The 22,094-nt window shown below is 56.1% G+C and overlaps 2 protein-coding genes across 7 annotated transcripts; one reads left to right on the top strand and one right to left on the bottom strand.

Moving 5' to 3' along the window:
* The first annotated feature begins 1,142 nt into the window (after positions 1-1,142).
* NRIP2 (nuclear receptor interacting protein 2) lies at positions 1,143-9,580 on the top strand. 3 transcript variants are annotated; one of them, XM_022577301.3, is made up of 6 exons: positions 1,143-1,545; positions 4,821-4,973; positions 6,168-6,250; positions 6,852-6,973; positions 7,194-7,246; positions 7,561-9,580. In XM_022577301.3, exons 1-6 carry the CDS (start codon positions 1,357-1,359, stop codon positions 7,651-7,653), a joined length of 693 nt encoding a protein of 230 aa, XP_022433009.1. In that variant the 5' UTR covers positions 1,143-1,356; the 3' UTR covers positions 7,654-9,580. The 3 variants fall into 3 exon arrangements, with proteins under 3 accessions (XP_022433009.1, XP_089776264.1, XP_089776263.1); XM_089920138.1 differs by having other exon boundaries at positions 6,852-7,002; positions 7,142-7,246; XM_089920137.1 differs by having other exon boundaries at positions 6,852-7,646.
* ITFG2 (integrin alpha FG-GAP repeat containing 2) lies at positions 9,534-20,001 on the bottom strand. Of its 4 annotated transcripts, none has more exons than XM_022577296.3 (12): positions 19,784-19,999; positions 15,828-15,923; positions 15,224-15,265; positions 14,958-15,129; positions 14,060-14,199; positions 13,468-13,616; positions 13,006-13,103; positions 12,851-12,904; positions 12,659-12,750; positions 11,500-11,617; positions 10,551-10,720; positions 9,534-10,312 (listed from the first exon to the last, which is right to left on the bottom strand). In XM_022577296.3, the coding sequence occupies exons 1-12, from the start codon at positions 19,877-19,879 to the stop codon at positions 10,187-10,189; spliced, it is 1,353 nt and encodes a 450-aa protein (XP_022433004.1). In that variant the 5' UTR covers positions 19,880-19,999; the 3' UTR covers positions 9,534-10,186. The 4 variants fall into 4 exon arrangements, with proteins under 4 accessions (XP_022433004.1, XP_022433005.1, XP_089776261.1 ...); XM_022577297.3 differs by having other exon boundaries at positions 10,547-10,720; positions 19,784-19,998; XM_089920135.1 differs by lacking the exons at positions 9,534-10,312; positions 10,551-10,720 and adding an exon at positions 10,727-11,046.
* Between the last annotated feature and the right edge of the window lie 2,093 nt (positions 20,002-22,094).

The following is a 22,094-nucleotide window of genomic DNA, read 5'->3' as shown; positions in this document are numbered from 1 at the left end:
GGAGATGGGTGCCAAAATGTGTACAGCAGCATTGTCTGTAAGAACAAAGCATGAAAAACAACCCGAATTTCCTAAATGTGTTGTATTCACTGGAGAAATACTACATTGCATCAAAGTGAACTAACCAGAGCTATGCGTAGCTCACGGGTGAATCTCACTAACAAAATATTGAGCAAAAAAGAGCAAATTGCAGAAGAATCTCTACAATGGGGCATGCAAGACGAAACGACACACTGCATAGAATACACACGTATGTATGTGCATAAAGAGAGGTATGAGGGAATTCTCTGGCGGTCCAGTGGTTAGGACTCTGAACTCTCACTGCTGAGGGCGCGGGGTCCATCCCTGGCTGGGGAACTGAAATCCCACAAGCCAAGCGGTGAGGCCAAAAAGAAAAAAAAAAAAAGAAAAAGATGTGAGAAATACCAGATTCAGGAGGGGATGTTAGCTGGCGGGGAGGGGCCCACAAGGAGCTTCAGTTATATTTGTAGCAGTTTTTTTTTTCTTTTCTAATGAAAAGAGAAAAAAAAAGTTATAACTTTCTGCATGCTTGAATTATAACTTTTTAAAAAGGAGCCAGGACTCAATGAGCCTTACATAAAGGAGAGGAGGAAGCTGGGGCCCCTAATTGCGGGGAGATTCAGAGCTGTTCTTAGCCAGCCCTGGAACCCAGAACCCAGTGTAAACAAGCAAAGGATGCTGAAAGGTTGAGGCCCAGGAAGGGGGGAGGCTCCTGCTGAGAGGGAGGAGAGGAGCGGGGACACTGTGATGCTGCCCCTCTCTGTTCTGAACCTAGTGTTGGCCTGTGTCCCAGCCCCGGGGCTGCGGAGAACCCCAGGTGGAGAGCACGGCGGGGCAGCCCAGGAGACACGCGCACAGAGATGCGCACCCTGCATCCCACACACGCCCCGAGCACGCGGGCTGCCACCTCTGCACACTGACACACACTCCCTCTCTAACAACCTGGCACAGACACCTTGACAGTTTACAGCACAGATACACCCACCCTCTCAGCCACACACACACACACACACACACACACACACACACACACACGCACTCCGCGGCCGCCCACTCCGGCCAGGACCCAGGAGCCTACCAGCTGCAGCCCTGCCAGCGCCCCCTCTCCTCCAGGGCTGGGTTTTTCCAGCCGGAGCCCCGCTCCCTCTACTGCAAGCTCTGGAAATTGGTGTCTGACGTCGCCGCTCCTGCACGTTATTTATTTACTTCCTCTTTTCTTCCCTCCGCTGAGGCCCTCCGGTTGGGAGAGCTGCAGACAGAAAGCTGCCGGGTGGAGGAAGCAGAGAGGACGGTGGGCAAGACCGCTCAGGAGCCCCCGGCCTGCCCGCGGGGGTCATGAGCGTCCAGCCGGACGCCCCGAGGGAGGAGGGAGATGCCGGGGACAGGGGACAGGAGGCAGAGCTGCGGGGCCGAGCCAGCAGCCGGCAGCGCCAGCACAGACAGGCCACCCGGTTCCTGCACAAGGACTCGGCCGACCTGCTCCCCCTGGACGGCCTCAAGAGGCTCGGCACCTCCAAAGACTGGGTGAGGCTGCCCTCCCCCTCCCCACCCCCGGGGGGGCCGGGGTCCCTTCTCTCCTCTGCTGGAGGGTGCAGACCCCAGCCTCCACCTGCCCCTCTCTGCCCACGGGGAGGGGAGAGGCAGCCCTGACTTGTGGGTTCACCTTGACCGTTCCTTGCTCTTCACTGGGGTGTTCCCACGGCTTGGTGGCTCTGGGGGACCCTATCTATTGCTCAGCTTCCCCAAAGAGCCCCAGGCTTGTCTTAGGGGGGCAGAGAGGAGCACTTTTTAGAGCAGAGGTTTGTGGGGCCCGGGAGCCCCCGGAGCAGTCGTTTACCACTGGGCCCGGCGGGTTCAAGGTCGCAATTCCCTCCTCTGCCTAAGCCACAGGTCCCCTCACACTGGGACTGGACCTTCGGTGCCCCCCGCCCCATCCTCGCCAGAACATCAGGGCTTCCCACGGCTTTTGCCTGGGCGTCGGGCCCCTGAGGGCCCCCTTGCTCCCTGCAGGTGCAGTGGCCCTTCCAGCCTCCTTTCCTTCCATCCCCCTGCAGCAGCGTTGCCTCCCGAGGGAACAGGGTCAGGGAGCGACACCGAGGGGTGGGTGAGTCAGGGGACAGCTGCATATACTCACTCCCCTCTGACAGAGGGAGGGGCTGAGAGAGTGGCCTTCCTCGGAGCCGGGATGCTTGGGTTCAGATCCTGGTTCTGGCACTTAGCGACTCAGCCAAGTCTCTTTATGTCTCTGAGCCTCAGTTTCTTCATGTGTTACATGAGGATAAAATTAACAGGATGTACATCACAGGGATGTAAGAGTTACATGAGCTAATACCTGTAAAGGACTTAGAAGAGTGCCTGGATAATTGGGAGCTCTGTCTAAAGGCTGTTGTCCCTCCAGCTACTCTTACTATTCCATTTAGCCTGAGAAAGTAAGATCCACAAGGTCCGGAGGAGATGCGATGGCTCTGGCCTCCGGCTCATAGAGGACGAGAGGGTTTCTGTAGAAAGGTTGCGGTGCTCTGTCCTCTCTCATCTCTTGGGCAGGGAGTCTGAGAGGAGGGACTCCTGCAACCTGAGGTGTATGGGGCCATTTCCAGGTTACTCTGGCAGCCCCCTCTCCCCGGAAACCTGGAGCCAGATGCAGCCCCTCACTGCATTTCCTGAAAGAGCCCTACCTTTCCACATTCCTCCCAGCCAAATGTTCACCCTCCAGGAGCCCGGCCCAGCAGCGCCGCAAGGGGAGAGGCGACAAGACTGAGACTTCAATTCAGAGAACCTCCTTGCAAACAGCCAGCAGAGCTGAGAAACAGATGGAGCAGGGAAGCAGGTTCTTTGGCTCTCAGTGGCTAGGAAATCACAGCCTCTGCCCTTTGCGGCCCATCCCTCATCTGTTCGGCCCTGGCGAAGAGGCTCTATTGACACTGCCGCCCCAGCCTGGCAGGTCCAGCCTTCTGCCCTCAGGACCTCCCGGACCGACATGGAGCAGTTACCTTGCATGGCTTTGGGAGTGAAGACACAGCATTCGGGGGCCTGAGCCTGCATCCCTCGTGGGACAGGTGGGAGGAGAGCTGGAAGCTACAGAGCTGCCCTTCCCAGCCGCTCCCAGAGCTCGCTGCTGCCCTTTTCCCAGAGCTAGGTCTCCTGCTGGCAGCCTGTTGGCGGGAGCGGCCTCAAGGGCCTCATTAAGCCAAGGGTAGAAAAACAATCCCAGGCTCCCAAGGAGAGAGGTCAGGTGGGGAAGCATGTGCGGAGCCTGGAGGCACACAGTCATTCTTCGGTGAGCATTTATGGAGTGCCTACTGTATGCTGAGCTGAGCCCTGTGATGCAAAGAGGAATGAGATACAGACCTGACCTCAAGGGCAGATAACAGCTTTGAGACGCGTGACAAAGGGCGCCATGGGACAGGATGCTGCCCCCGCCTGGTGTGTGGAGGGAAGAGTGGGAAGAAGTCAGACAGGGCTTCTTGGAGGAGGTGGACCCTGCGTGAATTACAGCATGCACTTGGAACCCCAGACTTAAAATAAAAGCCTCTGTCCAAATAAAGAGTAGTTCCTGAGCCAGTGGCCCAGTCTGGCCTAGAGAAGGGTGAGAAGAGGAGTTTCAGAAGGAGGGGTGTGCAGGAGCAGAGGCATGGAGGTGAAGGGCAGCCTGGTCCAGGTGGCCAGAGGGGGCGCTGGGGTCGATGAGCACAGCGGGGGTGGGGGGTGGGGGGAGATGAGGCAGTGGCCGGGTCACCTGGGCTGTTACCTCCACGTAAGCACGGTGGGGAGGGGAGGGCTCTGATGGATTTTAGGCAGGGGAGTGACAGGCTTAGTTTGACATGTCGCTTTGTGCTTCTCAAACTTTACTGTGCACACAGGTCATCTGGGCATCTTGTTAAAACAAGGTTCCAGTTCAATAGGTCACGATTCTGCACTTCTAAGGAGCTTTCTAGTGATGGTAAAGCTGCTGATCTGAGGACGGCACTTGGAGTAGCAAGAGTTTCAGAGACTCCCAGGCTTTGAGCAGGTGGATTTGAGAGACACGTCCTTATGGACTTAGGGAGGCGTCCCAGGGACTCAGGAGAGCTGTGCTGAGGTGTGAACGAAGCAGTAACAGAAAGAGAGGTGGACCGTAAATACAGGAGGCAAAGCTGGCAGAATTTAGAAGTGACTGGACGTGGCGGGGTGGCTTCAGGTGAAGGACAGTGAGGATGATGCCCAGCTTCCTAGGTTGTTTGTTTGGCCATGCCTCACAGCTTGCAGGATCTTAGATCACTGACCAGGGATGCAACCTGGGCCCCGGCAGTGACAGCACCAAGTCTTAACCACTGGACCACCAGGGAACTCCCCCAGCTTCCTAGTTTAGATTTGGACTTTTTTTTCTTTTTTGTTTGTTCTTGTTACTTTGACTTCTTTTCATCGCACCATCAACTCTGGGATCTGCATCCCACAGAAGGATGAGGTCAGAGGAAGAAAAAAAGAAAAAATGTCTCCAAGAATGTGTGTTGTAGACTTGAGACAGAATTCCCCCCCAGCATCACGCGAGTGCCTGAAATGTCCCGTCTGTCTAACCGAGGAGAGACCCTTCCCCCCTCCCCATCTCTCCATTACTGAGCAATACATTGGGGTCCTGGAAAACGGCATGATTTGATACTGGGACTAGCTCTGCTATAATGATCTGACTGCTGGGATCCTTGGGGAAGCTCTCACCCCTTCTTACTCCCAGGAGACTCAGGAGCGGGGCGGGGCTGGGGAGAACGGGCTGCGATTCGTAAAGTGAGGGAACTGAGCATCTGTACGTTTTGTGATGGAAGCAGCAACCGCACAACGTGGTCCAGAGGCGTCTGGTGGAGGGGAGCCCGAGCCGGCCTCAGGGGCAGCATCCCTTGGTGCCGGCCGCGATCCACGGCCAGGAGACCAGGAGGAAGACCAGCAAGACAGAGAGGCCAGCTCTTCTGGTCAACTGCAAGGTGAGACCCCCCCTCCCGGGCCTGCTCCCCTCACCCACTCTCCCTTCTGCCCCAGTGGTGAGGGAGGGATGGGGGAGCCCTCTCCCCAGGCTGGGCTACAGACTGGGATCCTCCATGTCCTTTGCTTCCCGCCCCTCGCCACCCCGTCTTTCCGAGGTGTACACGACTCCCTTTCCTTGAGCAAAGTATCATCTTTAAACGTGAGTGTGCTCCACAAACAAACGGTGCGCACGTGTGGATAACGCAGCCCTCCGGCGAAAGCTCACATGCTCCAGATCACAGCCTTGTCATCCCCAGAGCCAACGCCGAGCCGTTCCCTCCCTTCCGCCCATCTTTGCTCCATGCTTCCTCTGCCTGTCATCCTAGGTCCACGTTCTCCAATCCTTCCAGCCTCAGCTGTCACTGCCTCCGGGAAAGCTCCCCTGACTTTCCCGATGGAAGAGCCTTTCCTCCGGCTCAACATCTAAGGCTCTAGACTCACAACCCACAGCCTTAACACTCTCTCCCTGCACTGGTGACCCTCCAGTCCCCTGCATCCTGGGGAGCAGCCTCCCCTGCTGCCCCTTCCACGTGCCCACGCACAGCAGACCTCAGCAAACAGTGTGGAAGGAGAAAACAATGTGTTTTGCGGTATCCAAGTGCAAACCCAAACGTCTGTTTTTATCTAAAAGGAAGCGACCTTGTCTTCCTTCGCCTGCGGTGGCGAATCTGTTCCCCACATCTAATTTCCTAACGAGGTATCCCTCCTCATTCCCACCCCCGATTCCTCTAACGGGAGGCCCTCGGCACTACTGTTAACAAGCACAGGCGCAGGCCTACACTTCGGGGCGAATCCTCCCCAAAGTACGCTCTCACCGCCTGCGGCTTTACTTCCTTTCTTGATTCCGTATCTGACCCATTTCTGCTCAACTGTATGAGTCCCATAAAAAAACACCCTTAACGCACTTTTTGTGGCCGGGGGCCGCACTCAGCGGCTTGTGGGCTCTCAGTTCCCCAACCAGGGATTGAACCCATGCCCTTGGCAGTGAAAGCGTGGAGTCCTAACCACTGGACCACCAGGGAATTCCCAGCCCTTCACTCATTTCTGAAAGGGACCCATCAGGGGCTGGGAAAGGTGACAGAGCCAGTCCCAACCCTTTCTCCCCCCTACCCCCTAGGGACTCACAGCGTCCCCTCCCCTCCCCCTTTTCTCAGTGCCAGGACCAGGTTCTTCAGGTGGCCGTGGACACGGGCACCCACTACAATCAGATCTCCGCTGGATGCCTCAGCCGCCTGGGGTAAGACGGGGCCCAAAAGAATGGGTAGGGAGGGGCTTCTTTTTGGGGTGATGAGAATATTCTGAAATTACTGATGGTTGCAGAACTCTGTTGTCTACTTTATTTTTGGCTGCGTTGGGTCTTCGTTGCTGCATGCGGGCTGTCTCTAGTTGCGGCGAGCGGGGGCTTCTCTTCGTTGCGGTGCGCGGGCTTCTCATTGCGGTGGCTTCTCTTGTTGCGGAGCACGGGCTGTAGGCGTGCGGGCTTCAGTAGTTGTGGCACGTGGGCTCAGTAGCTGTGGCTTGTGGGCTCTAGAGCACAGGCTCAGTAGTTGTGGCACACGGGCTTAGTTGCTCCGCGGCGTGTGGGATCTTCCCGGTCCAGGGCTCGAACCCGTGTCCCCTGCATTGGCACGTGGATTCTTAATCACTGCACCACCAGGGAAGTCCCAGGCTGTTACTTTTTTGAAAAGAGGTGACAGGGGCTCTGGCAGAGAAGACAGGATTTAGACCCCACGTGGGTCCAGGGTGGGCTGCGAACCCAAAGCATGGCAGGGAGGGACATTAGCGGACTACCGGCATGGGGGGCTGTGGTGGCCATAAGCCTTGCTTCCCAACCACAGGTTAGGGAAGAGGGTCCTAAAAGCCCCAGCTGGGGACCTGGCGCCTGGGCCCCCAGCCCAGGTGGAGCAGCTGGAACTACAGCTGGGCCAGGCAACCGTGGCGTGCTCGGCCCAGGTGGTAGGTAAGTCCCCTCTCCGTCAGCATCCCCGCGTCTCTGCTCTTGCAGCTCTCCCTCCTGGGCGGGGCGAAGGCAGAGCCTCTCAGCTCCTGCCAGCACAGACAAGGTACCCCCAAAGATGCTCTGATTATCCCCAAGGTTCTCTGGCCTGGGGTGGTGGGGGGAGCAGAGAAGGGGCGAGTGCTGACAGGAGGACAGCAGCATTCTCAAATGGTTCCCGCAGATGTGGAGAGTCCTGAACTCTGCCTTGGGCTGCAGACTCTGCTCTCTCTCAAGGTAAGGAGGATGCTCGTGCTGACACCCACACCCAGGGCCTGACCCCGAGGGCTGGGAAAAAGAGGTAGGGGTCACGGGTGTGGAAGCATGGGCCAGGCTCCGATGAGAAGGACTTGGAGATGTGGAATTTCACCCTCGATCCTTAGAGGTTCCTTATTTTTGAAAAATATGGAGAACTGGGTCCCTCTGTGATAGTGGAGGAAACAGGGAGGAGAAAAGAGCAGGGTGCTCTGGGAAGGCGGAGGGGAACAAAGCAGCGTGGCTGGGAGAGGGGTTACCTGCCCAGGTGAGCTCATCGTCCCCCAACCCCACAGTGCTGCATTGACCTGGAGCACCGCGTGCTGCGGCTGAAAGCCCCCTTCCCTGAGCTGCCCTTCCTGCCTTTGCACCAAGAGCTGGACCAGTGACCGCTGCCCCGGATGGTCCCCAGGGGAAAGCTCCTTGCCGGAAGGGAAGAGCCATGGGGGGGATGGGGCATGACTAGAGACAGGTAGCTGGGACAGCTGGGTCTGTCCCTCTTGTCACCACCCTGGCCCCTTTCCCACTTCCCAGTCGGCCACACGGCTCTGCTCCTCAGCACCTGCCCCATCCCCCGGGAGGAGTGTTCCCTGGAGAGGGCCCGCGATCTCAGGGTTCTGGTTTCCCCGTTCTCTCTCATCAACCCCCGTCCCAAGAGCGGAGCTAAATCAGGACTGCAGAAAAGGACATCAGCAGAGCGGGGTCCTGGTTGGGCCCCTGGCACAGCACGGGGTGGCCCGAGTCCAAGGCTGCAGCCTGCTGCAGGCCCCTGCCTGCCCCGTCCACCCCGCACACCGTCGAGGCCTTGACTCCGCGTGGCTCGCCTCACAGCTAGCCCGCCCCCTCCCCGGCCCGGGCCCCTGGCCCTGCTGTGTCCACTTCTCTGATCTGCGCACAGCTGAGCGGGAGAGAAACGGTCGCCACAACAGTAGAGGAATGCCTGGCCCGCGAGGGCCGGGGGCTCCTTCATCGGCTGCCTCTTCTGGGGCTGCAAACGTCTGAAGCCAGTTATTATTTGATGCCCTGCGCAAACCTTGGGTAAACCTCTCCTATTTACTCCAAATACGTACCCTCCACCTGCTTCCTCACCCACTGGGCATGTGTGGAGAGCCCTGTGGGGAACTGCCCCCCAAGGCAGACAGGATGGTGGCGTTGCCAGGACCCAGACTTAACCTGACCAATATTCCTACTTATTTCTAGAACTATCCACTTCATTAGACCTTCTTCCCACCCCTCATCTCTGGCCTCCTGAGCTTGAGCTGGTTTTTTCTGGCATCAGTGGCTACCCAATCCCCCCGACCCGGCCCCGAGTCCAGCAAAGACACAAGGAGGCTTTGCTACCTTCCCTGTGAAGAGCCCAAACCTCAAAGGGCCAGGCCCCCGGGTGCCTTTCTGGCTGGTTTGTCTCTCATATGTTGGATTTAGGGGAGGGGAAGACAGTGGTGTAACTAACCCGACCAGGGGACTAGGACACTCGGGTCGGAGTCAAAACCCTGAGCCTGGAGTAGATTAGATCTGAGCAGAGCCAGGATCTGCCGTGAGCCCTGGCCATACCTTTCTCAGCTGAGTCCTCTGCACGCAGAGAGGAGAGGGGCTCACTGGCACAGGTGTGAGAGTGCGCTGGCCCCTCTGGCCGTGCTCCTCGACCCCTGCTCTCCCGGGCCTCTCCCTGTCCCCCTCCCTTCTGCCTCCTTTGCTTCTGCAATTGCAGACCCAGGCCCAAGGAGGCCCTCGGCTCAGTGGCTTCTCCATTTGAATAAACACCTGTTTGTCCTAGCTAGCGTCCTTCTCTGCTTCTCAGACACTGAATGATCACTCTGCCCTTGTTCCCTTACAGAAGGAAATGTGCAGGGGGACATTCCCTCGGGCTGACGCCTCTGGCTGGGGTCACTATAACTGACAGCAGGGGCTTTCCAACTCCTCTGAACACAGCTCGGCAGGAAGTGTATTCTACGTCGCACTCAGTACACACACGTGCACGGACACATACAAGTATAACAAGACAATCCTTCCCTACACGTGAGCAACATACTCCCATATTTTTTGTCCTACTTAGTCTATTCTATCTCATTTATTTAAAAAAATTGCCGACCACAACCCAACAAAGGATCGCAACCTACAATTCGAAAACCACCGATTCAGAGCACAGGAATCAAGAGAAGAAGGGATATAAACGGCCCAGGGTATCGTTCTGATCGTGGCCTGGACTGTAAACCCGCATCAGATTTTAAAATCATGAGGGTGAACAACCAATACACTGACAACCACCCTGTTTCTCACTTCCAGTGCAGTGTTCAGTTTATTACGTGAGATGTCCCTCGCTCTACTATAAAGTAGGCTTCGCGTTAGGTGACCTTGCCCAGCTAGAGGCTGATGTAAGTGTTCTGAGCACGTTTAACACAGGGTAGGCTAAGCTGTGACGTTCGGTAGGTGAGGTGTGGGAAATGCATTTTCAGTTTACAATATTTTCAACTTACGATGGATTTATGAGGGTGAAACCCATCATAAGTCAAAGATCTGCGGTTCGCCATTCGTGTAACAATCACTGACGTCAGTGACCTGGAGCCGAGCCACAGAAGATGGAACTTGGGGGTGGGTCCTCACTGCCATCGCGCCACTGGCCCCAAAGTCTGGCTGGGGAGCAGCGAGAGGTCTGTAGTCCCTCCTCACAAACAAGTCTGTTTCCCACACAACAAGAGTGGGGAGCTCTGGGGAGGGGGCAGTGCCTACCGGTGTGATGGGCGAGGCACACAAGGAAAGGGGCAGAGGAGCAACTCGTCTCCTCCTTCACCAGAAAGACCATGAGGTCTACAGTTCCCAGTCCCCCTAGGGTTGCCGCCATCCTTCCTCTATAATGTGCGCTCCCTGTCTTGCAAATACCATGGACAGCTTGCGGGGTGGGGAGGTTCAGAAGGGTCCCGTTCAGCCAAGACAGCCGGTCCAGCTAGGAGGGATCGCGGAGGCCTGGGGAGGCACACTGTGGCGGCCCATCCGGATGGTAGAGGGTTTGGTGAAGCAGGGCCCGGGCGGCGGGGAGGTCGTCAGGGTCTGCGGGCAAGAAGGGCTGGTGGGTCTGCTGGGACCTGGCCTCCCGCAGCAGCCCCGCCCCCAGGACTCCCCCACCCCCAGCTCCCGCAGCAGCCCCGCCCCCAGGACTCCCCCACCCCAGCTCCCGCAGCAGCCCCGCCCCCAGGACTCCCCCACCCCCAGCTCCCGCAGCAGCCCCGCCCCCAGGACTCCCCCACCCCCAGCTCCCGCAGCAGCCCCGCCCCCAGGACTCACCCACCCCCAGCTCCCGCAGCAGGCCGCAGAACTCCGGCTCAGCCTCTAGCACTTTGAGCAGGTTGGTGGACTCCATCCGCTCCAGCTGCACCTCCCAGTACACGTAGATCTTCTGATTGAAGGTGACGTACACGAGGCAGGGGCTGTTGCAGCCCCCTTTGCAGGCGTAGAGGCCTGGGGGAGGGGTGGCGGGGGTAGGAAAAAAAGGTCCGGGAGGTTCATGCCCGGCGCGGGCGGCATCCGTGTCAGCAGTTTCTACTCGCCCGTGGACGCCAAGCAGAAAACTAAAGGACCTCTTTCTATTTCTTCCTTGCTGGGAACTCAGTAAAGCAGGTAAAACGTAAAATATCTGGCCCATTCCAGATACGGAGAACCACAGTAACAAAGCCCAGGCAGGACAGTGTCCTAGGAGGTGACACGTGCTGGTTTCCCATCTCAGTGACAGCCCCAGGGTAACGCGGGGCGGCTTCTCCTGGGTGGTGATCCCTCTTCCCGGGTCACTGCAATGTGGCACCAGCGCGTCGTTCAAGTGTTACCATTTCAGTGACCAGAGACACCCCCAAAGGAGTTAACGCTGCTTCCCAAGGTCCCCGATTTGGAACTAAGAGAATGGAACTTGGAGAATAGTCTTCAGAGTCCTGACATGTTCAGATGGGGAGGAACTTTCCCATATCTCCACACAGCAGGCAGACAAGAACTCATCTGACTCTTTCTTTTTCTGACAACCCGCCCCCCATATCTGATCCTTTAAAATATCCAAAGATAGACACCTCACTGTCTTTTATCTCCTCTTAGTTAAGACTGTAAAGATGGCAATCTGGTGCCCACTCACACCCTCTAACGGAAGAGCTGAAGGACTCGTTTGTTTACGAAGACTTGTGTCAGGGGCTGCAGTGAGAGTGGAAGCAAGGGGGACAGGTGTGCTTAGCAAGGGGCGCAGGGCAGGGTCCCACCTGCACAGAAGGCGCGGACGTTCTCGTCCACCTGGAAGCGCACGACGGTGCGGTTGTGATCAATGATGTACGTCTGTCCATCCCAGGCACAGGCGACCACCTCCTCGTGCCCGTTGCCCTGAAAAAGGCCAGAGACAGGGATGCAGGGGTGGCCAGGAGCCGTTTTATTTTATTTTTATTTTTTCAATTTATTTATTTTTCACTGCGTTGTGTTTTTGTTGCTGCGCGCGTGCTTTTTCTCTAATTGCGGCGAGCGGGGGCTCCTCTTCATTGCGGTGCGCGGGCTTCTCATTGCGGTGGCTTCTCTTGTTGTGGAGCACAGGCTCTAGGCGCGCGGGCTTCAGTAGCTGTGGCTCGCGGGCTCTAGAGCGCAGGCTCAGTAGCTGTGGCGCATGGGCTTAGCTGCTCCACGGCACATGGGATCTTCCCAGACCAGGGCTCGAACCTGTGTCCCCGGCTTTGGCAGGCGGATTTCTAACCACTGCGCCACCAGGGAAGTCCCCAGGAGCTGTTTGAGAAAGGCTTCCTGACCGAGTGGATGAAATTACGGGAGCTGTGGACTCGGCTCCGGGTGACAAACAACTGGGAAGGCAAACCCCCTGCGTTTCTCACCGAACATGTCCCGGCACCTGGCACCAGAGGGGGCTGCTGAATGAGCCACCCCCCGAGAGTGCTCGCGACAACCCTAAGTAGTAGGCAACGTCACTCCCATTTTATATTGAGGCAGTGCCAGCTTACAGAAACAAACTCACTCACCCAAGGCCGCCCGGCCGGGAGGTGGCAGAACTGGGACTCAAAGCCGGGCCTGTCCTGACCTGACCTCAGAGCCTCACGCCTCTTCTCCTAGACCCTCAAGCAGGCACAAGGGCCGCATCAGCGCAGCCCCACCTGCCGACCCAGGGGCCACAGCTCTGGTGAACACACACTTGTGGGCGGACATCTGCAGATGGGCGAGCAACTCAGTTCTGGACCCTAAGAACAAGTTGCTTCTCTTTGGAGCCATCGGCTCTGCTGAAATGGGAGCTTCCCCAGCGGCACAGAGAACAGCGCTGAGCCCGTGGAGTGAGGGGAGCTCGGGGGCCAGGCCTGTCTAGGGAGCCTTGAGGTAAAGGCGGAGTCGGCTGAGAAGGGAGAATGGCCCCCATGGGCCTCCACTCACCGTGACGTCCAGTTTCTCGAGGGCGAAGAGCTGGTGGTCCACCTGCACCGACCACAGCAGCTTGTCCGCCTCCTCCGTGAGCTTCAGCGTCCCTGTGGGGAGAGGCGGCCGGGCTGGGGGCAGAACCCTGCGCAGACCCCGGGCACACCACTGCCCACCCTGCACGGCCCACGGCTGACCCGAGGGACTCACCATCCAGGGTGCAGAGGGCAAAGAGGCCCGAGGCGCCGCTCTTGGGGCTGCGGCCTGCGGGCACAGAGGGAGGGGCGGTAGAAGGACCGGAAGAAGGAAACGCGAAAGGCTAGGCTGTACCTCCCCTCCCCCCTGCACCCCCCGCCCCGCCCCACCTCGCTTGATGTTGCCGATGAGGTGAGTGGAGACGTTCTTGTTGTGGATGCGGCCGGACGTCTGGTGCAGCACAACGTCTCGGGCAGCGGGGGTCTCCCTGTGGTGGGGGACGGCGGCTAAGTGGGAGCCCAACAGAGCTTGGCTCTCCGGACCCGCATGGGCCCCATCTCTGTGCGAGCTTCCAGGACGTGAATCAGCTGGGAGACCTATCGCCCACCCCACCTGGGCCAGTGGGCAAGTCGAGAGAGAGGGACGGAGCTGCCAGGCTGGAATCTCAGAACCTCTTCCAGTTGCTGCGTCAGGGTCAGGATTCCCTGGGTCCCGAAATAATCTTCCTTAATGGGGCAGAGGTGCTTGTGCCGGGACCCAGCTGAAGCTGCTCCAGCCACAGACCCATCCATGGCTGTGGGCGCCCACCTCGCTGCCAGGCACCCCACCATCCACAGGCCCGCCCCCCTTACCTAGTACCCTCCTCGGGCCCCTCAGAGGCGGGAGGCGGCCCAGGGTCTGTGTTCCAGGTACACAGCAGAATCGCGTAAGCACAGCCTGGCTGAGATACCATTAGTTCAGGAAGACCCATGGGCCCTGGAGTCACCGAGAGACTGTCCACCTGCACCAGAGAATAGGGGCTTAAGGGAACTGCTGGCGAGAGAAAGGGGAAAGCCTGCAGAGGACGGGGGTGGGCAGGGGCCCTGGGACATGTCCTCAGCCTTCCAGGGCAGCAGCAGGGGTAAGTGCAGCATCCACGGGGGCTCCTGCTGGTGCCACCCTCTCCACAGGGAGCACCTGCGCTCCCGCGGCGCGGATCCCGACGCGACACACCCACCATCACATCCCTAATTCTTAGCGCAATGTTCCTTCCTGTCGGCCTGTTACTGGCCATCTCCCCTAAGACCCTGATTCGAAGTGATCTCCTCTGGGTCTCTGTCAACAAGGTGGTTTTCCCTCCTTCCCACCCTAAGCCCCAGCCCCCGCCTGTTCTCCCACAAGCCCCCCTCCAGGAGGGAGGCTCGTCCTTCTCCTGGGCTGTGGCCCCCATGCTCAGCCTCTCACCTGACCCTCCAGCATCCACTTCTTGAGTGACACCAGCTGCCCTGTCAGATGCTCGGTGCCATCACCCAGGTCCTCCCAGCGGAAAGCTCGGACTACACGGTCTGTGTAACCCACCACCAGCTCACAACAGCCATCGCCATCTGTGGATCCAGAAAATGAGACGAGTTTGGAGCCAAACCTGTCTTCGCCAGCTGCAGTCCTACAAGCACGCCCTCCTCCCCGCCCCTCTAGCACCACCGCCACTGGCACTTGTTATCAGGTTTGACCTCAGGCCCCCCTGCCGAGCTGCCACGTCACCCCTTGAGCCAGGCACCCGCTCCCCTGCCTGCTCTTGCACCCAGAGCCACACAGCTGCCTCGCAGGGCCTGTCGCTTCTTCCCCCGGGTACACGACTCGAGTGCCCTGGTGCACCCATATCCCTACCAGCACCTTTGAGACAGCCTCTGGCCCAAGTACCAGTCCCATATCCAAGCGGCTCACTCTCTTGCAACCTTGAGTTGTTGATCAGCTGTCCCCTTCTTGGCAGGGACTCCCCTGACTACTCCACTTAGAACAGCCAACTCTACCTCAACACCCTCCAGCCCCTTTCCGTGGGTGATCTCCCCCATGGCACTTACTACTTTCGAATATACTATTTAATTTTCTTACCACATTGCTAGTGTTTATTTTCTGTCCCTTCCTAGTAAAGGTCCAAGAGGGCAGTCACTTTTGTCTGTTTTATTCACTATTGCAATCCCAGTGCCTGGAACGATGCCTGGTTTATAACAGGAGCTCAGCAGCCTGGCGTTAAATGCATGACAACTGCCCAAACACTGATGAGACCCCTGGCTCCCTCGAGATCTGCTCTGTTGCCCCTTGACTCCTATTCCCTGGCTGCCTGCAAGACAGCCATGCCCACCGATGTCGCTGATCAGCATGACCTTGGTGTTGGCGGGGATGTGCTGCTTGAAGACTGGGCGCTGCTCCTCCCCGCCGAGGGTCTCGTGGTGCCCAGAAGCATCCAGGGCCTTAGTGGGCGTAAGGTCACACAAGTGAAACCAGCCCTCGGCACTCACGGCCACCACCAGGTTCTGGGAGAGACAGAGGTAGACGAGGGGGCTGGTCGTCAGAGCACAGGAGTCGGGGATGGGCCAAGGGAAACCCGCAGCACCCTGGGCTTCCTACCTTTCCTTTATTACACACATCTCCAACCCCGACGCACGTGAGCTGCAAAAGAAGAAAGAGGGGCTCAGGGGGACACGCTAAGGGTCCCCAGTGCTCCCTAACCTCTGTGAAGCACGGAGTGGGCTTCTCATCACCGTCATTCACTGAAAACTCCTGCGCACGCCCCACATCGAGAGGCCGGGCTAATCCCGTTACTGTGCTCTGGGTCCAGTTCACCAGACAGCAGTGTAAGGACCTGGGGTAGTGAAGACAACTTGGGCTTAAACAAAACAAAAACTACATCAATAGAGCCGGACTATCATACTTCTAGACGTATTCAAACGACTGCCCCCATTTTCTACTACACTTCGTACGATCAGGCCACCTCAGCAGATCCACGAAGAACTAAGGGAGTCACTGCACCACATAAGATGAAAACCAGCCCGGCTGTGTGTACGCATGACATCTGGGAAGCCTGGGGGCTTCCCTCCGATTCAAATGAACCCTTAACCAGTAGCTGGCGACCTCGGACACGCTGGGGAGCTCATGCGTGGGGCCCAGCCTCGACAGTCCCTGGGCAGGAGGGGTCCCTTCCCCCTGGAGACCCAGGGAGCTGAATACTGACCATTCCCTGGCAGGAGCAGGTGAGCCACGGCCGGCTGTCGTCGTTCTTATACACGGACAGCTTTCCACTGGTGTCTCCCACCACCAGTTCATTTAACTTCAAATGGAGAGAGAAGAGAGGGTTAGGCTGGGGTCCTGCTGAGCCACTCAAGCCCTTCTCGACTGGGCCCACTCTGCGGAAGTCACAAGACCTCAACCTGCACCTTCATCAACTTTATTAGCAAGACTTCGAGACCAACACAGTCACCGTCTCCCAGGTTCCTTATCTCCAGTTAGGGGTATGTGTGTGTTGAGGGCAGGGCAGGTTAGAGACGGGCCAATACAGAATCTGTGCTCCGTCTCAGAAAAGTCTGACATCTGAACAGCTCAATGCCCCACACGCCTGCTTTCGGCGCTTCTAATTTGTCCTTACGCATGGGACACGTTAGGAAAATGACCCCAAATACGTAACCTTTGGAGAATTTAACTTCAGAGCTCATATTTAATCAGGGGCCAAATAAAGACAACGTCAGCTCTGGGGTCCTCCCTCCCCTGGCAAGGCCTTTCGACGTTGGTGCGTCTGAGTGAACACAGTTGGCGGAGGTGCCGGAGGGGCAGCATCCCAGCTCTGGGCCTCCGGTGCCCCCTAGTGGTGGCTAAGCTCCCAGGAGGGTCTGGAGCCTCTTCGCCGTTTACATGTGGGCTCCCCATTTCCCAGTGGTTCCTCAAAGGCTGGCCGCCCTTTCAAGGGGATAACGATGATAGCCAGCTGGCTCCAAATGCCATTTCCAGAAATACTTTCATGATTCCTTCTTGGGGGGACATCTAACACCCTTTCCTGTCCTCAGAGTGAATATCAGATTCTCAAGAGATTTAATTTTAAAGGCAACAAAGACATAACAGATCAACAGTAAGAAAAAATGAGAAACAAATTGGGGTTTATTAATAATGATTTGAAGCTTACATTTATTATATTTTAATAGTTACGGCAGTTTCTGGTGGGGACACTAGATAATAGAAGCATAAAACAAGTTTATCTATTTACATCAAACCCTCTGCACCCTGGAGGACTTCTGCAGACACACAGGAGAAAGGCTGAATAGCGCAGAGCCTCCGAGCGCAGCTGCCTGAATTTGAATCCAGCCCTCTATGCCTGAATCTTTTCATCTATAAAACGAGGATCACAAGACTATCCACCTCATAAGGTTGCCGTGAGAACCGAGCTAACGGAGGGGATCATCTAGAAAGGTGACTGACAAATAGCAAGAATAACAGGGGGTTTTCAGCTTCCAGTTAAATGCCTCCAAGGCTTGGGGATCTCAGCATCTTTCACACAATTCACTCTTTTTCTATACATTCATTCAATAAATGCCACAGTCCATAGTAGGCCCTCGATAAATGTTTACTTAATGACAAATTAAAGTTTTTTTTTTAACAAAGAAAAATCAGAATGAAAGAGAATGCCCAGTCAACCCTCGAGTTTTCAGGGAAAGCTGAACAACCCGTTAGGGGCCCAAAGACAAATGCCACAGATCCACAGCTGTACAACTGCTGAGAAGGACGTCAGTTTAACAAGGGCACAGACGAAGGAATAAAACTGTAAAACAGTGTGGTGAGTGCGATGAGTGAGTAGATACAACTCAGTAGGGGACCTGGACGAGCACAGTTCCGGGGCCGCCCATCTGCTCCCCAGCACTTCCGCTCCTCTGTGGTCCCTCCTGGCTCTGGCCTCTGGAGGTTCCTCAGTGACACTAAAGAGCCCCGGCTTCAGAGTACACCTTCGGTCGGAAACGCTGCCGGAGAGAGGAAGTGCGCTCTTTCCGTGACCTGCGTCCCCCTTCTAGACACCGTCTCCCCACCGGTTCTGTGGGGTTCTCGAGGGTGGGTATTCTATCCCTGGCTTCTCCCTCTGACTCAGCAGGAAATAAATTACTCACAACTAACTTTAGGTTACTGGTTTAATGGGATGAAGTAAGTATTTTTCCTGCCCCAAATCTCCAAAGGCTGGCCTGGAGAATCAGTAACGAAATTTCTATCCACACTCCTGCAGGCTGAGTGTACCACACCCGATTAGTAGCCAACTACCTCACCTACTTGCCCTTCTTTCAATCATATTTATTAATAACAGGCAAAACCCTTCAAATTGCTTTTGAGATACATAATGACATTTGCCTTTAATAACAACCCTCATTTATTCAACAAACATTTACTGAGTGCCTACTATGTCCCAGGCACTATTCTAAGTATTGGGAATACAGCAGTGAAAAAAAGTTTTAAAAATTCCTATCCTTACAGAACTTACAGTGCTTACAACTAAGGTTTAAAAAAAGAAAGAGGTAGGGAATTCCCTGGCGGTCCAGTGGTTAGGACTCCACGCTCTCACTGCCGAGGCCCAGGTTCAATCCCTGGTCGGGGAGCTAAGATCCCACAAGCTGCACGGCACACCCACGCCTCCCCTCCCCCCCCCAAAAAAGTAGTGTGATATACCTAATATTGCAGAACTGAGTGTGCAATTCACTTAGAAAAGTACAATTCCAAAAAAAGCTGACACTGTGAAGCTAGGAAAAAGAGGCACGTGTGCCCTTTTAAACAATCAGGTAAAATAGAAAATAATGCACATCTAACGTCACTTTGTTAATGTACTATTTTAAAATGCCTCCCTTGATTGTCTCATAAAATTATACTGCTGAGCATATGAAGAAACGAGAGAGCCCAGAAAACATAACACAAATTTATGGGAATAACTTTTTCCTCCCTAGACAGGATAGAGCCAAGAGGCCTCATAAAATACTTTTTCCGTCACAGCGCAAAGGAGGCTGGGGGCGGGGTTGGGGGTGAGTGATGGGGACGTTTTAGCCCGAATTTTTTTCCCCTGGGAAGAGAGCACAGACAAGTTAGGGAGGTGAGGATGAGACGTGAGGGAGGCAGAGAAGCGACGGGGGCAGAGGGTAGGAGAGGAGAGCAACCATGTGCTTTGCATACACACCCTCGAGGACCCCACGGAAGCCTGGCGACACCAGTGGGGAGACAGTCTCTAGAAGGCGGACGCAGGTCACAGAAAGAGCGCACTTCCTTTCTCTGTCAGCTTTTCATATGAAACTGAGATTATGGAAAAAAGTGTCCCACACCATCAACGGCCACCGTTCCCTTGGATGCTTCACCCCAGAACCCTTTACATCTTGTAATCAATGGGCCTCACTACATCTCCCTATTCTTCTATCACCCTTCCCCCGCCCCACGATGAGCTACCTGCGGGCTGGGGCTTTTGAATTCCCAGGACGCAGCAGAGCCCTCGGCCCATAATCAAACGCTACCGACGACGCTAACGCGTCCTGAGCGTTAACCGAATGCCAGACACGGTTCTACCTGCTCTACCTGTATTAAGTCACTTAACCGACGGGAAAAGGAAGGGCCGCTGGGGGAGGAAAGGGACATGGACACTGAGCCAGTAAGTCAACCGAGGTGGGCCCGCCGGGCGGAGACGCCCCGGCCAAGCGCCGAGAGCAGTCCGGTGGGCCGGGCCGAGCCGGGCGGTGCGGAAGGTGCTCCCGCAGGAGCCGCACGCGCGCTCTTAGCCTACTTCCGACGCTCTGAAAGGGAAGGCGGCCCCGGAGGAGCTGGGAACTCGGCCACCACAGTTCACAGACTCCTCTTGGGAACAAGTGACTGACCAGGCAGTGCACCCGGCACGCGAGTCCCTAGAAGGACACTGGAGCAGGGTTCCGGACCAGTCCAGCCAGGATGCCGGGTACCCGAGACGCCCACACAGCCCTTCCCGATCCAGCTCTCAGCGCCATGCGTACGCGCGCAGCCCGCGAAGCCCGCACCGCCCGCCGTGCAACGCACGCCGTCCACGCCCACACCGTACGCACTCGCAGCACGCACACGCCGCCGCGGGCGGCCTCCTCCGCTCCGCCCCACCCCGCCCCAGCCCGCGGTCGCAGACTGGCTGCGTCTCTCCAGTGCGCATGCACTGACCGTGTCGTTATCGACGTCTCCGAGGCAGATGGCGTGTGGGAAGAGGCTTCCGCTGAACTCCAGGGCCACGCGCTGTACGTAGCTAACCGACCTCATCGCAGTTCCCAAGGCTCAGGGACCGGGGAGCCCCGCTAAGTGTTCCCCGAGCCCCTCCCGACGGCCGCCCGAGCGGAAACTCACCCACAGCGGGAGCTTACGTCACCCCCTGCGCCTCCAATCGCTGCCTTCCTCGCTTAACCTCAGAGAGGAGGCGGGCCTTCCGGGCGCGCCTGGCGTGGGGGCGGGGCTGAGTGACAGGGGCTCGGGCCATTCCTTTTCTCCGCAGGCTCTGCGCGCCCAGGTCCGCCGACGCTGGCCTGGCCGAGCCGTTTCCTTGGCAACAGGGCTTTCGCGGCCTTGACCTAATAACCTTGACCTTGTCCTTTGTTGCCCTGGCAGTGAAGATTCCCAGCCGTCAGACCATCCCTGAGAATCATAATAATCGTAATAACCGATGACTGTGTGGTTTCCAACAGTGTTTAAAAAAAAACTGCGTAGCTCCCCATTATGAGTCTTGAAATGAGGGTAGTGAATCGGACCAGCTTTTTAAAAACCGAAATAGAATAGAGAGTGCCGGGCTTCCCTGGTGGCGCAGTGGTTGAGAGTCCGCCTGCCGATGCAGGAGACACGGGTTCGTGCCCTGGTCCGGGAAGATCCCACATGCCGCGGGGTGGCTGGGCCCGTGAGCCATGGCCGCTGAGCCTGCGCGTCCGGAGCCTGTGCTCCGCAACGGGAGAGGCCACAGCAGTGAGAGGCCCACGTACCGCAAAAAAAAAAAAAAAAAAGAGAGAGAGAAAATGCCAAGTAATCTCGAGTAGTTAAGGTAAGTATTATTTTTGTGAAACCTTTGTTTCAATTGTATATATTTATACGTGTATATACCGGCTTATCAAAAAAATTTTTTTTTGTCCCACGGTGGGTGTGCTCTGTGGGTAAAAGTTTGAAACTCACTTGTAAAGCACATTGCACAATTATTGTTTCATGTAAATAGTGCAACCACCCTGTGACCTTGTCTCCTTATTCCAGTTTTTTGGATGAATAAACGGGTTCAGCAAGATAAAGCAACAAGGCAGAAAGTGATAGAGGTGGGGCTCAGACCATAATTGTTCGAGCCAAAACCCCACGTCCTTTCTGTCATTGACTGCCAGAGTTCCTAGCAAAGTCCTCAGGCTAGAAATCGGGGTCGCTGGGATTCTAGGTCTGCTCTGCCCCCCCACCCCCGGCACAAAGCTCTTGCTTCCCTCCCTCGGGGTCACCCCTCCGTAGCGTAAATGGGACATCACCATCAAGGCTGGCCTCGGGGAAACCTTCCATGTTGAATCCAGTGCAGCCTTTCCTTGAGCCTCATCAATCAGGATATCAAAAGTATTATTTGTGAGATTCTACAGGTGTTCGGTATATTTTTAGGTTTAGGTTTGCAGGCCCAGACTGATCTACACGTTGGTCTTTCAGGAGTCAACATTGTAAAAATAAGGACATCTACCTCACCTGGGGATGTTGGATCAGGGCTGGCCTCCTTTCTACATCTGAACATAGTGGGAGAAGGCCCTGGAGGGCAGGACCTTTTTGTCTGGGGCCGGGGAGGGGACCGTGATTTCTAGCCTGAGGACTTTGCTAGGAACTCTGGCAGTCAATGACAGAAAGGATGTGGGGTTTTGGCTCGAACAATTCCGGTCTGAGTCCCACCTCCATCATTTTCTGCCTTGTTGCTTTATCTTGCTGAACCCGTTTATTCATCCAAAAAACTGGAATAAGGAGACAAGGTCACAGGGTGGTTGCACTAATTACATGAAATAATATACGTGCAACATGCTTTACAAGTGATAGCTGGGGAGGGGATGGCCACGAGAGCCACAGCACCCCTACCCCTAGAGATCCTGTGGCTCTCATGGCCAGATAAGATGAGAACAGGAAGCAGTAGGTCAGAACGGCAAAGAGGAGATAGTCTGGACAGACGCTGGGGACTGTAGGTACCCTTAGGTTTCTGTTTCTTGTGGTGTATTGTGGGGCTGGCCAGGTCCATTCTGAGGCTCTGGGTCACATGTGTGTACCTGGTGCTTTAAATCCATCTGCTTACGGAGGAGTTGCATGCTGCTTTGTACCGCACTACCACATCTCTGTTCTCTCATCCTGGCTCAAACCCTAAGCTTCATACTAGGGTTAAGGGGTGGAAAAACAATCAATTTAAAAACGTTTCCCTCTAATAAGTGTAAACTTACTTAGTTCTGAATTGTTTCTTTTCACTGTATGTATGACTCCATTGTTTTCTCTT

The sequence above is a fragment of the Delphinapterus leucas genome, chromosome 11 (genome assembly GCF_059928025.1).
Source record: "Delphinapterus leucas isolate spDelLeu-1000000601 "Yukka" chromosome 11, BTC_Dleu_Yukka2, whole genome shotgun sequence".
NCBI lineage: Eukaryota > Metazoa > Chordata > Mammalia > Artiodactyla > Monodontidae > Delphinapterus > Delphinapterus leucas.
The sequence above is the reverse complement of the archived record's forward strand: the minus strand, read 5'-3'. Positions and strand labels throughout refer to the sequence as shown.